Consider the following 16831-nt stretch of genomic DNA (forward strand, 5'->3'; position numbering starts at 1 on the left):
CCTAGACTTTGTGCTGGTGCGCCCAGAGTTCGCACCTTATGGGGGGGGTTATGTCACGTTCCTGACCTATTTATGTTAGTTTGTTATATGTGTTAGTTGGTCAGGACGTGAGTTTGGGTGGGCATTCTATGTTTTCTGTTTCTGTGTTGGTTTATTGGGTTGCCTGGTATGGCTCTTAATTAGAGGCAGGTGTTTGGCGTTCCTCTAATTAAGAGTCATATTTAGGTAGGCGTTTTCACAGTGTTCGTGGTGGGTGATTGTCTTCCGTGTCTGTGTCTGTACACCACGCGGGACTGTTTACGGTTTGTTCGGTTTGTGTAGTCTATGTTTCCTATTCGTGCGTTCTTCTTATTTTATGTAAGTTCGTTGTTTAGGTCTGTCTACACCGTTTGTTGTTTTTGTTAGTTTAGTCAAGTTCGTGTTTTCGTTAATAAAATATGTCATTTCACTACGCTGCGCCTTGGTTCCCTCAATACTCCTCCTCTTCAGATGAAGAGGAGGAGGACTGCCGTTACACTGTAAGATTTCTGTAGGATTCCTGTAAGATTTCTGTAGGATTCCTGAAAGATTTCTGTAAGATTCCTGTAAGATTTCTGTAGGATTCCTGTAAGATTTCTGTAGGATTCCTGTATGATTTCTGTAGGATTCCTGTAAGATTTCTGTAGGATTCCTGAAAGATTTCTGTAGGATTCCTGAAAGATTTCTGTAAGATTCCTGTAAGATTTCTGTAGGATTCCTGAAAGATTTCTGTAGGATTCCTGAAAGATTTCTGTAGGATTCCTGAAAGATTTCTGTAGGATTCCTGTAAGATTTCTGTAGGATTCCTGAAAGATTTCTGTAGGATTCCTGTAAGATTTCTGTAGGATTCCTGAAAGATTTCTGTAGGATTCCTGAAAGATTTCTGTAGGATTCCTGAAAGATTTCTGTAGGATTCCTGAAAGATTTCTGTAGGATTCCTGAAAGATTTCTGTAGGATTCCTGTAAGATTTCTGTAGGATTCCTGTAGAATGCTCACTCTACTTGAAGCTGCTGTCGCAGCACAAGGATCTACATCAAAGAAAAGTGGTTAACGTCAAAGACATCCCTCCTTGTTACAGACCTGGAAAATGTCTTGTCTGTGGGGAAACGGGGACTCCACTGAGATGGTTAGAGTGAAAGGTTATCAATACCCTGCTTGTGGTGTGTAATCCATTGGGATGCCTAACCACAACAAGCAACATGAAAACTTCCTGAAGCATATGTTCCAGGTTGATCAGAGCAGGTGGAGGAGGGTGAGGAAATGAGGGCGCAGAGACTACGCTTAATGATTACGTAATGTAAGAAAAGTTATTTATGGACACTCTTATGGTGAATAAAAAGTGAACAGTGAGAGAGCAATGCAAGGCAGAGATGTGGGTCAGGTGTGTACACTCTTAGAAAAAAGGTGCTATCTAGAACCTTAAAGGGTTCTTGGGCTGTCCCCATAGGAGAACCCTTTGAAGAACCCTTTTTGGTTGCAGGTAGAACCCGTTTGGGTTCCATGTGTAACCTTTTTACAGAGGGTTCGACATGGAACCCAAAGGGGTTTTACCTGGAACCAAAAAGGGTTCTCCTATGGGGACAGCCAAAGAACCCTTTTGGAATCTTTTTTTCTAAGAGTGCAGTAACTGGCTTATTGAACCTACTCAATCAGTCATACAGTGGTACCCAGTCAAGCACATTCTTTTACACTGTCAAATGCAGTTCAAATTCAACAAAACAATGTTTACCAACGTGAATCAATAAGAAACTTAGCAGCTTACTGATTCAAACACGCTTTCTCTCTGCAGGGGACTGCATTTTTGACGTATCCTGTAAGCTCAGCCACCAGTTATGAATGAAAAGGGATCCGAGTCCCGATTAAGGAATAAACCAAACTCAATTTTGAGAAATGATAAATAAACAACTTTTATTTCCATTGATCATACATTTAGCGTGCATATTAATCCAAATAAAAGCAGCAATGATCATGTAACTAGGGAATACATCTAGAAATGATAAGAATGGATCGGAGGATCCTAGATTTCAAACATAAGGTCTACACACTGTCCTTATGCAAATTAAAGGAAGGTTTGGCAATCATTTGTTTGTGGTCTTTTTTTCATAACAGTACAGTATTGTCATAGTTCTACTGTTACCATTTTCAAACCTGTATATTGGAATGTATGTGCTATGTTTAGGAAATAAACAAACGCTTAGACTTTAGAAACGTTGTTTCTGCTCCTATGCAGCGCTTTGTTTGACATGTAGCAGAAATATGTTCAAAGCCTGAACGTGGCGGAGACTAAACATGATTTCTTTGAGAGGATTCCTTGGAACATAACTCAGAAGTGTAGACATTTCATCATTGAAATCCATACCCCCTTGAGTAAACATTTTTTGATGGTATAAAGGCATGCCTTCCATCAAACTCTGAAGACAAGAAGTACAAATACCTTGAATTATCCACATCAACACGCTCGTACACTCATACAAAACCTTAGGAAAAAATGAGCTTCAACATGGTCCCACATGTATATTTCAAAGCACACTTTTCAAGAAGCAGGACAACTCTGGCAGGTCTTGTCTCACATTGATTAGTGTCCTGTAAAAAAAAAGGCTATTGGAAGAAGTCCATACAAGACTAAGAGGTTGTCCCCAGACAGAGTCTGGGTCAGGGAACCAGGCAGTGATACTCATATGTTGCTGTGCTTAGCTTGGAATCACATCTAGACTTTCACTCATGATGATAGCCGTATTAAAATGTTACATACAATACTTCAAAATGTTTCTATCATTCAATTCTTCACTCAATACATGCAAAAAACCACACTCACGATCTCACTCTCCCACATGTACACAACTAGCAGGAGTATTATCTTTTACATGATATACAATAAATAGTTTGAGATAATAAATATGAACATTAATCTTATTAACAAACACCAACAGCTTTGTTCAACTGATCTCCATTTCCTGAATAGCATCTGACATTATTTTTTGCTCTCAGTGGCTGCTAATTCTAATGCAGTACCATGCAAACTGTAGTTCTTCCACTTCACAACCCCCATCACAAGTTTGCTTTTCAGACCGTGTTCCAAGATAATATATGGCAATGTTTTATCTACAAACACTTCGATTTTTCAAACATCTTTACTCTGTTGGCATCATTTCCCCCCCAAAATCCACAAGACAACCACATGACGTTGTTGAAAAATAAGAGAGAGGGTTAGGATGGGGGTGGCAGAAGTAGTCAGTGTTCAGGGCAGAGAATCTTCATGGGACTGATTGTGCTTGGTGGGCATCAGGGGTTAGAGAGTTGGTCAACCAGGAACTAACGTTAAGACACGGGGAGAGGGAAGATCTGATCCGGCTCTGATCTCTGAGTCAGTGTGCGTCATCTTCAAGACATTCAGACTGATTAACTAGGGCCGTACTCTATCTGAATGCAGAGATGCAGGAGAGAGGCAGTGGGGCTAAAATAGCTAAGGGTTCAGGATAGGCTATAAACAAAACAGGAGCATTCTCAGAAGAGTCGAGGGTCATTTTATTTCCCTCGTTTGTGCAGACAGCCTGGTTGGACAAAGCTACGCCTCAAGGCATGAGTCCTCCCAAGATATACATCAAGTCATTAGCTGGTCCCAGTATGCTTCCAACAGAATGACTAAGGCTGCCATCCACGTCATTGTAAATGGGATAGAAGTCTTCAGAGTCAAGTAACCACTGTAGCAATAATAATAACAATAGAAATACTTCATAACACTCAGAAAAGTACACAGAAATGAGCGGGATAGACATGTAAACAATAGGAGACAAGCTTTCTCCTTCAATCTCTCTCTCTTTCTCTCTCTCTGTCTCTCAGAAGCCTGGCACGTGGCAGTATGCCTCCAGGGAGGCCAGCATGATGTAGAGGAGCCAGAGGGAGAAGAAGAAGAGGGAGGTGAGGAGTTTCGCGGTCCGCGGGCCCCCCAGTTCGCCCCCTGCCACCCCGGCCCGGCGGCGGTACATCAGCACCAGGACGCACACGAACGCCATGATTGTGAACAGGGTGACGGAGAAGGCCAGCGAGCCTGGCTGCACAAGGAACTTCTTGCCCTTGGTCTTCCAGTAGACGGCCGCGATGGTCCACGCCACACCGATGCCCAGGAACACATTCACTGCATTACTGCCTGTCACATTGCCGATGGAGGCGTCAGCGTACTGGTCTTGGATGGCCGCCACTTTACTGGCAAAGGTGTCTGAGAGAACATGCAGGAAGCAGAAATAGCTGGTTAGAAAACAGTTAGTGATTCTGGCACGGTTTAAAATTGGGACAACGGAGACAGATACAGCCCAGAGAAAGACTGACAGAGAGAGACTACACAGAGATAGACAGGCGCCCACCTGGAACGGAAGTACCCAGGGCCACAAATACTACAGCAGTGACAGAGTCCTTGAGCCCCACTGTGCAGCCAAAATGAGAGGCCAGGTCCCCGGTCACAGCCGTCAGAACACCAATCAGGGAGATGGACACAAAGAAGCAGGCCCAGCCGTTCCAGTACTCTGTGGGCGGGACAAAGGCGAACAGAACCTTCCAGAACACTGTGAGGAAGTGCATGATGTAGTCGAAACAGGACGGCAGGCGCTCCTCCCCACTCTCCTCCTCATCATCGTCACCTGGGAGAGAGAAAGAGAGAGGTGTTTACAGCGTTTCAAAATTCCTGATCCTTTTGTTGCTTCAACTTGTATCTATAAATTCTCGAACAGCAACTTGCATGTCTGTGACTTCATTACTGCTCCTAAAGTAGAGTGTGACTTCTCTGCCCTGAACAACACACCTCTGACTCTCCGTTAATGCAAGAGCATGCAGCTTTAATGAGTCTGCCCCAGAGATGGTAGGAGTGAAGGAGAGAGAGGCACTCACCTGCACTGACAGTGACAGCATTGACAAACTGCTCTCTCCAGCTACTGCTGCCCACCACCAGAGCAAGGTTAGTCTTCTTGATCAGCTTATCCACTGTGTTCTACACACACACACACCAACAAACACACACAAACAAACACACACACCAACAAACACACACATACCAACAAACACACACCAACAAACACACACACACCAACAAACACACACACACCAACACACACACCAACAAACACACACACACCAACAAACACACACACACCAACAAACACACACACACCAACAAACACACACACAAACAAACACACACACACCAACAAACACACACACACCAACAAACACACACACACCAACAAACACACACACACCAACAAACACACACCAACAAAAAAGCAAGAAAATAACGACAATCAGATTTCAGCTATCGTAAAATAGAGTTATCAATTCATAGAATAGATAGAGAAGTGTTGTATGGGGTGGATGAGGTCAAGGTTGGTCTGATGTTTATGCTGTGTGCAATCTCATCTTGCCCTGTTTGTTTACTACATTTGTTTGTTTAGTAATCTTTAACAGAGGGCAAAGACGCATCTGTTGGTTTCAGTGCAGATGACCTGACTGGCCTTTCTGTCCACACTGTCTCCTCTTGGGAGGTGGGAGGGGGGGCTCAGCAGGAGTAATGAGACAGTGATCTCTAACTGGCAGAAGACATGCTTTTAATAAATATTATGCTGCAGAGACGGGATGGGACGGGGGGGCAGATGAGGACAGAGGGGAACAGAGTAGAAAGGACTGCGCGTATGTGGGGGTTTGTTTTTGTGGGTTACCTTGAACTCGTAGGACTCCTCGATCACCACCTCCAGCTTGGTGTGTTCTCCTAGGCTGGGACAGCCCATCTTGGACACCTCCTCCTCATCAGTTCCTGCTGGCTTGTTGTCATTGGAGTCTCCTGTGAAGCAAAGGAACAATTCAACATCAACCTATCCTTACCTACTGCTATATAACATGTACCGGTATACAAAAATGCTATGTAACTGACTTATCAAATGAATGCTCTGAGAATAAATAGTATACCAATGCATCGATACACAGAGTTTTGTGAGGGGGGAAAGTCAAAATGTTTTTCTCGTGGGTATCACGTTGCAGGACAAAGGCACTGAGAACATTAAATTAGTGTGTATATATATATTTTGTGTGTTACTGAGGCTTTCATCTGTATAGAAAACGTTAAATATAATGTTCGAAAGTAAGAAAGCAACATAACTATATTTGGAATAAAAACAGTTACTGGTTAAGGATGTCGTGTGTTGTGATTCTACGTGCCACAACCTCATCAGTTACAACACGGAATGGCCAGGGTCTAATAAAACCTACAGCACTTCCACAACTACCATTCTATCCTTTCTATACGGCTGATGGTGTGAAACAGACCATTTGCGACTGACAGAGATAACATGGGGCTGCTCCTTTTTGCTCCACACTGACCGTGTTTCCGTCCAATCTCCAGCAGCACAGGCTCCCCCAGCTGGATGAGGAAGGTCTTGTTCTTCTCATACTCCTCGTCGTCAATGACCTTCACCTCCAACAGCTTCCTGCAGACGGGGACAGGCAGAGAAAAGCATGTTAGGTAAGAACCAGATAGCTCTTTCGAAGGAGAGAAAGATGGGGACAGAGAAGGGGGAAGGGACAGAGGTGAGGAAGGGCAGAGAAATAGATAAGGGGTGACGAATAGCAGCGTGGAGCGATGGAGAGAAAACAGCTTGCCATCCTGTTTTTTTCTCCTTCCTTTGACTGGAGGAGAAAGTGAGAGTGATAGAAAGAGGAGAGCAGGGTGGGCTGCACAGATGTCCAGGATGCTGGTAATTAGGGTTCATTAATAATGAAGAAAGCAACTAAGGCAGACAGGGACAGAGACACTGCTGGGAACAAACAATTAAGCAGTTAAGCCATTCACATTATGGCCACGATGCACAAACACACCACCCCTAATTTTCCTCCAACCTTACCACTAGCCACCTTTTAAATTCATGTGTCTGAGCCTTATCACGTAAATGTAATTCACTATCGTCCTTTCTATCTCGCCCTCCAACCCAGACTCGTTGCTTAAGCCCTCACAGAGTTCACTTTAACTACATTTAATAAGAAATCTTCTGTATTGGTTGGCACAGTATTTATCACATGATTTCCCCCACCCCTCACTGCTCTCTCTCCGTATCTCTCTGTTTTCTTGATTAGATTCCAGTGACCCAAAAAGTCTGTACGGTGTGGTGACTCATATCAGTGTAAATGTGTCTAATGCAGCCTTGTCGCTCACTGGACTATTCCCATGGGTGGCTGAGCTCTGAGCTCCACTCCCTCTGCATGTCAGCCAAACACTTCAGAGCCAAGCTGATAGTGGTGGACAGCTATCAGAGAGGCCTATCAGCCCATGTTAAGACTGCAGGGCTGGCTCCAGCAGATGGGCCAAGCCACACAGCGATAAGAATAGACCTGGATCCATTGTGATCCTATGCCCAGCAGAACTGTGGTACACACAGATGAGAGCAGAGGTCCCAGGTGACAACTGCCCCTGTCGACAGTCCACACACAGACTGACGGGCCATCCCAGAAGACAGGCAGAGGTGCAGACAGCCTGTCGACAGTCCACACACAGACTGACGAGCCATCCCAGAAGACAGGCAGAGGTGCAGACAGCCTGTCGACACAGTCCACACACAGACTGACGGGCCATCCCAGAAGACAGGCAGAGGTGCAGACAGCCTGTCGACACAGTCCACACACAGACTGACGGGCCATCCCAGAAGACAGGCAGAGGTGCAGACAGCCTGTCGACAGTCCACACACAGACTGACGGGCCATCCCAGAAGACAGGCAGAGGTGCAGACAGCCTGTCGACACAGTCCACACACAGACTGACGGGCCATCCCAGAAGACAGGCAGAGGTGCAGACAGCCTGATGGAGACGGATGATGAGAACAGGAGGAATGAGGAGGAAACGCGAGCGAGCAGGAAAACTGCATTTGTGCAGTCAACGTATTACGCACGAGGCCCTGGTCCCACACTATGGCCTTCAGGTATCGAATGGCGCTGTTGTTCACTGGAGCAAAAACTCAAACAAACACATGCGCAAAGACACACACACTGTAAATAGGTAAACAAACAGGTAAATATAAATATATATAGGTAATTAACCACTCCACACACATACAAATTGACTTACTCTTACCCTGAGTAAGCACAAGACTTTGCATAGTGTCTAACGAACCTACTGATATTTGACATGTTTTGAATGTTGATAGCTACAAAATGTTATGATGGAGTGTGAAATAAATGTCGAGGTGAATTCTAATGTGCACGCAGATAGTAGCCTAGGCTAGACTGTGTGAAAAAGCACAGCTACAGATTGAATTCCGTTTTTTTTTTTTTCATCAGAGCCACTGTTTGTTTTTATAAAACTTAAATTACATTTGTGGTGATTTAGAGTTTGGCCTCTTTCCGGGTACGTCTGCGATAAATAAACCAATTAGAGAACAAACTCTCCCGTTGCATTTGATTGCAGCCATCACGACTGAAGTAGTTACAAGATCCTGTTCTGAATAAAAAGAATTGCACCACTCAGAATATTAAATGGCAATTCCACGGTAACAGAATTACGCTTTGACTCAGCGTCTTCATGTTAAAATGTATGCCAAACAAAAACCACTGACTTAAAAGTTTAACAAAACATACAAATCTATGCACAAGGCATACTTTTAACAATTTCCACTGAAAAAATGCACAAAAATGAATTTAACTATGCAGATGCAAACTTTGGTAACGTAATAACGGTAAAATCTCCCTCAGGTTTTTAATGCAAAATCACGTAAAAACTGGGGTGTCGGCTATGACATGGCACCTTAAGTTTGAACAACATCATGGGTCCCTGATCTGTACTACACAGAAATGCATAATTATGGAGATGAATGTCATTCTCCTCATGTTTCACAAGTTTGGACATCACAGTACAGCAGAGCACAGTAGAGAACAGTAAAGTAGAGTATACTCTACTCTATTGTACTATACTCTACCTTTCTGTACTGTACTCTACGGTACAGTATTGTATTGTACTGTGCTATCCAAATGTGAAACATACGCCTATTATAGGTTCAGATTTGGTCCAGATTCAACTACTTTTCAACGTCCATGGACATCCCGTGGTGGTCGGTGCTCAGTGGGTGAGGATGCTGGTTAAAGTAAATGGAAAGAGAGGGGGCTCATGGGTAGGTGTCAGTAAGAGTTGGGAGAGGTGACATTAACTGGAGGGAGAGAGAAGAGAGAGAGGGGGGTGGGGTTTTCCAGACTCAGACCATTTTAACACTTGGTTTGACTTCCAGACAACAGAAAGTGAGAGAAAAAAAACAGCTATGAGCTGAACATAACAGTATGTCAGTGGAAGGGAGGACAGTAACAGGAGACACTATGAGCTGAACATAACAGTATGTCAGTGGAAGGGAGGACAGTAACAGGAGACACTATGAGCTGAACATAACAGTATGTCAGTGGAAGAGAGGACAGTAGCAGGACACACTATGAGCTGAACATAACAGTCAGTGGAAGGGAGGACAGTAGCAGGAGACACTATGAGCTGAACATAACAGTATGTCAGTGGAAGAGAGGACAGTAGCAGGACACACTATGAGCTGAACATAACAGTCAGTGGAAGAGAGGACAGTAGCAGGAGACACTATGAGCTGAACATAACAGTCAGTGGAAGAGAGGACAGTAGCAGGACACACTATGAGCTGAACATAACAGTCAGTGGAAGAGAGGACAGTAGCAGGAGACACTATGAGCTGAACATAACAGTATGTCAATGGAAGGGAGGACAGTAACAGGAGACACTATGAGCTGAACATAACAGTATGTCAGTAGAAGAGAGGACAGTAACAGGAGACACTATGAGCTAAACATAACAGTCAGTGGAAGAGAGGACAGTAACAGGAGACACTATGAGCTGAACATAACAGTATGTCAGTAGAAGTGAGGACAGTAACAGGAGACACTATGAGCTGAACATAACAGTATGTCAGTAGAAGAGAGGACAGTAGCAGGAGACACTATGAGCTGAACATAACAGTCAGTGGAAGAGAGGACAGTAACAGGAGACACTATGAGCTGAACATAACAGTCAGTGGAAGAGAGGACAGTAACAGGAGACACTATGAGCTGAACATAACAGTATGTCAGTAGAAGTGAAGACAGTAACAGGAGACACTATGAGCTGAACATAACAGTATGTCAGTAGAAGTGAAGACAGTAACAGGAGACACTATGAGCTGAACATAACAGTCAGTGGAAGAGAGGACAGTAACAGGAGACACTATGAGCTGAACATAACAGTCAGTGGAAGAGAGGACAGTAACAGGACACACTATGAGCTGAACATAACAGTCAGTGGAAGAGAGGACAGTAACAGGACACACTATGAGCTGAACATAACAGTCAGTGGAAGAGAGGACAGTAACAGGAGACACTATGAGCTGAACATAACAGTATGTCAGTGGAAGAGATGACAGTAACAGGAGACACTATGAGCTGAACATAACAGTCAGTGGAAGAGAGGACAGTAACAGGAGACACTATGAGCTGAACATAACAGTATGTCAGTAGAAGAGAGGACAGTAACAGGAGACACAATGAGCTGAACATAACAGTCAGTGGAAGAGAGGACAGTAACAGGAGACACAATGAGCTGAACATAACAGTATGTCAGTAGAAGAGAGGACAGTAACAGGAGACACTATGAGCTGAACATAACAGTCAGTGGAAGAGAGGACAGTAACAGGAGACACTATGAGCTGAACATAACAGTATGTCAGTGGAAGGGAGGACAGTAACAGGAGACACTATGAGCTGAACATAACAGTATGGCAGTGGAAGAGAGGACAGTAGAACATAACAGTATGTCAGTGGAAGGGAGGACAGTAACAGGAGACACTATGGGCTGAACATAACAGTATGTCAGTGGAAGGGAGGACAGTAACAGGAGACACTATGAGCTGAACATAACAGTATGTCAGTGGAAGTGAGGACAGTAACAGGAGACACTATGAGCTGAACATAACAGTATGTAAGTGGAGACACTATGAGCTGAACATAACAGTCAGTGGAAGGGAGGACAGTAACAGGAGACACTATGAGCTGAACATAACAGTCAGTGGAAGAGAGGACAGTAACAGGAGACACTATGAGCTGAACATAACAGTCAGTGGAAGAGAGGACAGTAACAGGAGACACTATGAGCTGAACATAACAGTCAGTGGAAGAGAGGACAGTAACAGGACACACTATGAGCTGAACATAACAGTCAGTGGAAGAGAGGACAGTAACAGGAGACACTATGAGCTGAACATAACAGTCAGTGGAAGAGAGGACAGTAACAGGAGACACTATGAGCTGAACATAACAGTATGTCAGTGGAAGGGAGGACAGTAACAGGAGACACTATGAGCTGAACATAACAGTATGTCAGTGGAAGGGAGGACAGTAACAGGAGACACTATGAGCTGAACATAACAGTATGTCAGTAGAAGAGAGGACAGTAACAGGAGACACTATGAGCTGAACATAACAGTCAGTGGAAGAGAGGACAGTAACAGGAGACACTATGAGCTGAACATAACAGTCAGTGGAAGAGAGGACAGTAACAGGACACACTATGAGCTGAACATAACAGTCAGTGGAAGAGAGGACAGTAACAGGAGACACTATGAGCTGAACATAACAGTATGTCAGTGGAAGGGAGGACAGTAACAGGAGACACTATGAGCTGAACATAACAGTATGTCAGTGGAAGTGAAGACAGTAACAGGAGACACTATGAGCTGAACATAACAGTATGTCAGTGGAAGGGAGGACAGTAACAGGAGACACTATGAGCTGAACATAACAGTATGTCAGTGGAAGAGAGGACAGTAACAGGAGACACTATGAGCTGAACATAACAGTATGTCAGTGGAAGGGAGGACAGTAACAGGAGACACTATGAGCTGAACATAACAGTCAGTGGAAGAGAGGACAGTAACAGGACACACTATGAGCTGAACATAACAGTATGTCAGTGGAAGGGAGGACAGTAACAGGACACACTATGAGCTGAACATAACAGTCAGTGGAAGAGAGGACAGTAACAGGACACACTATGAGCTGAACATAACAGTCAGTGGAAGAGAGGACAGTAACAGGAGACACTATGAGCTGAACATAACAGTCAGTGGAAGAGAGGACAGTAACAGGAGACACTATGAGCTGAACATAACAGTCAGTGGAAGAGAGGACAGTAACAGGAGACACTATGAGCTGAACATAACAGTCAGTGGAAGAGAGGACAGTAACAGGAGACACTATGAGCTGAACATAACAGTATGTCAGTAGAAGAGAGGACAGTAACAGGAGACACAATGAGCTGAACATAACAGTCAGTGGAAGAGAGGACAGTAACAGGAGACACTATGAGCTGAACATAACAGTATGTCAGTGGAAGAGAGGACAGTAACAGGAGACACTATGAGCTGAACATAACAGTATGTCAGTAGAAGAGAGGACAGTAACAGGAGACACAATGAGCTGAACATAACAGTCAGTGGAAGAGAGGACAGTAACAGGAGACACAATGAGCTGAACATAACAGTATGTCAGTAGAAGAGAGGACAGTAACAGGAGACACTATGAGCTGAACATAACAGTCAGTGGAAGAGAGGACAGTAGCAGGAGACACTATGAGCTGAACATAACAGTATGTCAGTGGAAGAGAGGACAGTAACAGGAGACACTATGAGCTGAACATAACAGTCAGTGGAAGAGAGGACAGTAACAGGAGACACTATGAGCTGAACATAACAGTATGTCAGTGGAAGAGAGGACAGTAACAGGAGACACTATGAGCTGAACATAACAGTATGTCAGTAGAAGAGAGGACAGTAACAGGAGACACTATGAGCTGAACATAACAGTCAGTGGAAGAGAGGACAGTAACAGGAGACACTATGAGCTGAACATAACAGTATGTCAGTGGAAGAGAGGACAGTAACAGGACACACTATGAGCTGAACATAACAGTATGTCAGTGGAAGGGAGGACAGTAACAGGAGACACTATGAGCTGAACATAACAGTCAGTGGAAGAGAGGACAGTAACAGGAGACACTATGAGCTGAACATAACAGTCAGTGGAAGAGAGGACAGTAACAGGAGACACTATGAGCTGAACATAACAGTCAGTGGAAGAGAGGACAGTAACAGGAGACACTATGAGCTGAACATAACAGTCAGTGGAAGAGAGGACAGTAACAGGAGACACTATGAGCTGAACATAACAGTATGTCAGTGGAAGGGAGGACAGTAACAGGAGACACTATGAGCTGAACATAACAGTCAGTGGAAGGGAGGACAGTAACAGGAGACACTATGAGCTGAACATAACAGTATGTCAGTGGAAGGGAGGACAGTAACAGGAGACACTATGAGCTGAACATAACAGTCAGTGGAAGAGAGGACAGTAACAGGAGACACTATGAGCTGAACATAACAGTCAGTGGAAGAGAGGACAGTAACAGGAGACACAATGAGCTGAACATAACAGTCAGTGGAAGAGAGGACAGTAACAGGAGACACTATGAGCTGAACATAACAGTATGTCAGTGGAAGGGAGGACAGTAACAGGAGACACTATGAGCTGAACATAACAGTATGTCAGTAGAAGAGAGGACAGTAGCAGGAGACACTATGAGCTGAACATAACAGTATGTCAGTGGAAGGGAGGACAGTAACAGGAGACACTATGAGCTGAACATAACAGTATGTCAGTGGAAGTGAAGACAGTAACAGGAGACACTATGAGCTGAACATAACAGTATGTCAGTGGAAGGGAGGACAGTAACAGGAGACACTATGAGCTGAACATAACAGTATGTCAGTGGAAGTGAAGACAGTAACAGGAGACACTATGAGCTGAACATAACAGTATGTCAGTGGAAGAGAGGACAGTAACAGGAGACACTATGAGCTGAACATAACAGTATGTCAGTGGAAGAGAGTACAGTAACAGGAGACACTATGAGCTGAACATAACAGTCAGTGGAAGAGAGTAGCAGACCCAACTGTGGTTTGTGACTATCATGATTTCCCATTGTAGCCAAGTCAGTTGCAGTAATTCCGTTACAGATTTTTTGAATAATTACCAAATAGGTAACGGAATTATGAGTTTTAATCACGTATTAATTCATAAACAATATTGACATCAGTAAAATCACTATAAATGTCACGTTCCTGACCTGTTTTCCTTTTTCTTGTATTTATTTAGTTGGTCAGGGCGTGAGTTGGGTGGGTTTGTCTATGTGTGATTTTCTATGTTGGGATGTTTGTGTTCGGCTGGGTATGATTCTCAATCAGAGACAGCTGTCAATCATTGTCCCTGATTGAGAATCATACTTAGGCAGGCTGGGTTTCACGTGTGTTTTGTGGGTGTTTGTTTCCGTGTCTGTGTTTGTTGCACCACACAGTACTGTATCGGTTTGTACACTTCGTTTATTTGTTTTGTAAGTCAGTTTCAGTTTCGTTATAATAAATCATTATGAACCCTAACCACTCTGCGTATTGGTCCGATCCGTCTCGCCTCTCCTCGTCCGAGGAGGAGGAAGAATGTGACGATAGCCGTTACAATAAAGAATTGATAAGTCTACCATTACGTTTGACTTCTGTGAACTGTTTTTATCCTCCTCCTCATGAGCAAAAGAAATTTGAAAATAATTTAAAGATATGTGGGTTTTTAGTAAAGGAATTACAAGGCACACGGTATTTCTTAAAGTTACAGAAGGTAAACAATTTCTCCAAAACTAAATATAAAAGTGTTGATATTAGTTGTCAGTGGACTTTACTTCAACATTATTGTGTTTGATGTATTTTTTATCCCTTTTAAGACTTTTTCTGGTACATGTTTTCTAAGACCCCTTTTCAATCTGTTTATCCAGAAATCAAAGCCTTTAATTATTCCTCATTTTTAAGATGGAAAATATAGACCCTTAGCTTTTCATCTGACACCCAATTTGCTCCTACGAACTTCACGTTTTCTATAGGAATGCCTAAAACACCAGAACAAGTATTGGGTGAGATCACAACATTTGTTGAATAGACATTTCCAAATGTTCAATACATTATACTTGAGTGTGTGAGTGGGGGGCCTAAATTACTTGGGGCCCTCCAGCTTTGCGGGGGTTGCAGGTGGCCTCCAGCATACCAGTCAATGGGAAGGGAATTCACCGAAAATGATTTATAGACTGACCAGTGTGTCTTTCTCTCTGGTGGGAGAACATGGAGAGATAAAATATCAGGCAAACATAAATGTGTTAATTAAAATTGCCTGCTGTGCCAAAGGTGAGCCTGTACAAGCACCGTCAAATGATGGTGTTTCATGCGCAACTGTGAGTGAAGTGTATGAAACACAAATTAATGGGGTTGGCATGGCAACAGGTAGCAATAATGTACGTTCTGTTAAAAAGTCATGGCCTTCGGTAAGCTAGCTCTAGTCTGAGCGTGGAAGAGGTAGAGGCTCTACATGTTTCTGTTGTAACCCATCTCATATCTATTAATGGCATTGAAATTATATGAGTGCTTTGAAAGACACCATGCCAAAGACGGATGACAAACAACAAGCATTTTGGTGTGAGACCGATCAAAACTGACCTTGTTTTTTCACCTTCACATTTATGTTGGATGAATCCTTGTCTCATTGTGTCTGTGGATTTGTGTCCCTGAGGGGTTGCTAGTGACGGGCTGCAGTATGGGTTCACCTGCAGCTCTGGCTCATCGTTCTACCACGGCATCTATGTTCCTGACTCAATGTGCTTCTGGGTGGCTGATGAAAAGGAGCTGGCGAATCCCTGAGGACTGACGATTAGAGAGAATGAAAGAAAAGCTGGCCCTCTTTATGTCTACTGTCTTGTTCCCCCTCTTCTCCTTTACCTCGTTCCTCTGCAATACCCTGCATGTCTATTAACAATTCTTCTTTGTTCACCACTCATCAACTATTGATTCCAGCTGCTTCCATCTTCCCAGATTAGAGCCTTTTCTCTGGCTCATGCTGCTTGCGCTTGTTGTTGTTGCACAACTACTGGATGGCTTCTCTAAAGAAGCCCAACTGACTTGTGATGCATCTCTGTGTCTGTGAAATATTCCTCTTTGTTATTTTTCTTTTATTGCATTAATGTAGAGTTAGTGACGCCTCACATCTGGGTTTATACGGTAGTAATGTGGCTTGAGACTGTGGTGAGGTCATTCTACTGCTCTGTGGGCCTAAGGCTAATGCATTGTAGGGCCAGGGCTGAAAAGCGTTATATCTCTCCCAGGAGGAGGCTGCTCTGGAACTGGGAGGGAGACTGGAGAAAGGGTATATTAGGCAATACATCACTTTTTTTATCTCTGTACTTCGCCATGGCTAAAATTAATTTAGTATTCTTGCATAGCCCAGTATGAACAGCGCTTGTTCCCAATAGGCCGGCAATTTTGTCTGTGTCAGCCATTTTCAATGGCCAATGTAACGTGTGTGCTGGGAGTCGGGAAGCAAGTTCAGGGATGGGCATATTTTAATAAACAAATGAACAAAACAAGAAAAACGAACAACGCACAGACAGGAAACTGAAACAGAAACAATGACACCTGGGGAAGGAACCAAAGGGAGTGACATACAGTTGAAGTCAGAAGTTTACATACACCTTAACCAAATACATTTAAACTCAGGTTTTCACAATTCCTGACATTTAATCCTAGTAAAGATTCCCTGTCTTAGGTCAGTTAGGATCAACACTTTATTTTAAGAATGTGAAATGTCAGAATAATGGTAGAGAGAATGATTTATTTAAGCTTTTATTTCTTTCATCACATTCCCACTGGGTCAGACGTT

At 43.6% G+C, this 16831-nt stretch overlaps 1 protein-coding gene across 1 annotated transcript in view; it reads right to left on the reverse strand.

Annotated features, from left to right (window-relative positions):
* Positions 1–1900: 1900 nt before the first annotated feature.
* The window catches only part of LOC129868896 (sodium/calcium exchanger 1-like), a 54577-nt gene continuing 39646 nt past the window's right edge, over positions 1901–16831 (reverse strand). Inside the window, exons 5-9 of the mRNA XM_055943221.1 lie at positions 6383–6489; positions 5725–5846; positions 4901–5000; positions 4381–4653; positions 1901–4235 (exon numbers count right to left, since the gene is read on the reverse strand). Coding sequence (XP_055799196.1) covers positions 3856–4235; positions 4381–4653; positions 4901–5000; positions 5725–5846; positions 6383–6489 — 982 coding nt within the window. The 3' untranslated portion in view covers positions 1901–3855. The remainder of the gene's footprint in view (positions 4236–4380; positions 4654–4900; positions 5001–5724; positions 5847–6382; positions 6490–16831) is intronic.

Source organism: Salvelinus fontinalis, chromosome 13, assembly GCF_029448725.1.
Source record: "Salvelinus fontinalis isolate EN_2023a chromosome 13, ASM2944872v1, whole genome shotgun sequence".
Taxonomy (NCBI): domain Eukaryota; kingdom Metazoa; phylum Chordata; class Actinopteri; order Salmoniformes; family Salmonidae; genus Salvelinus; species Salvelinus fontinalis.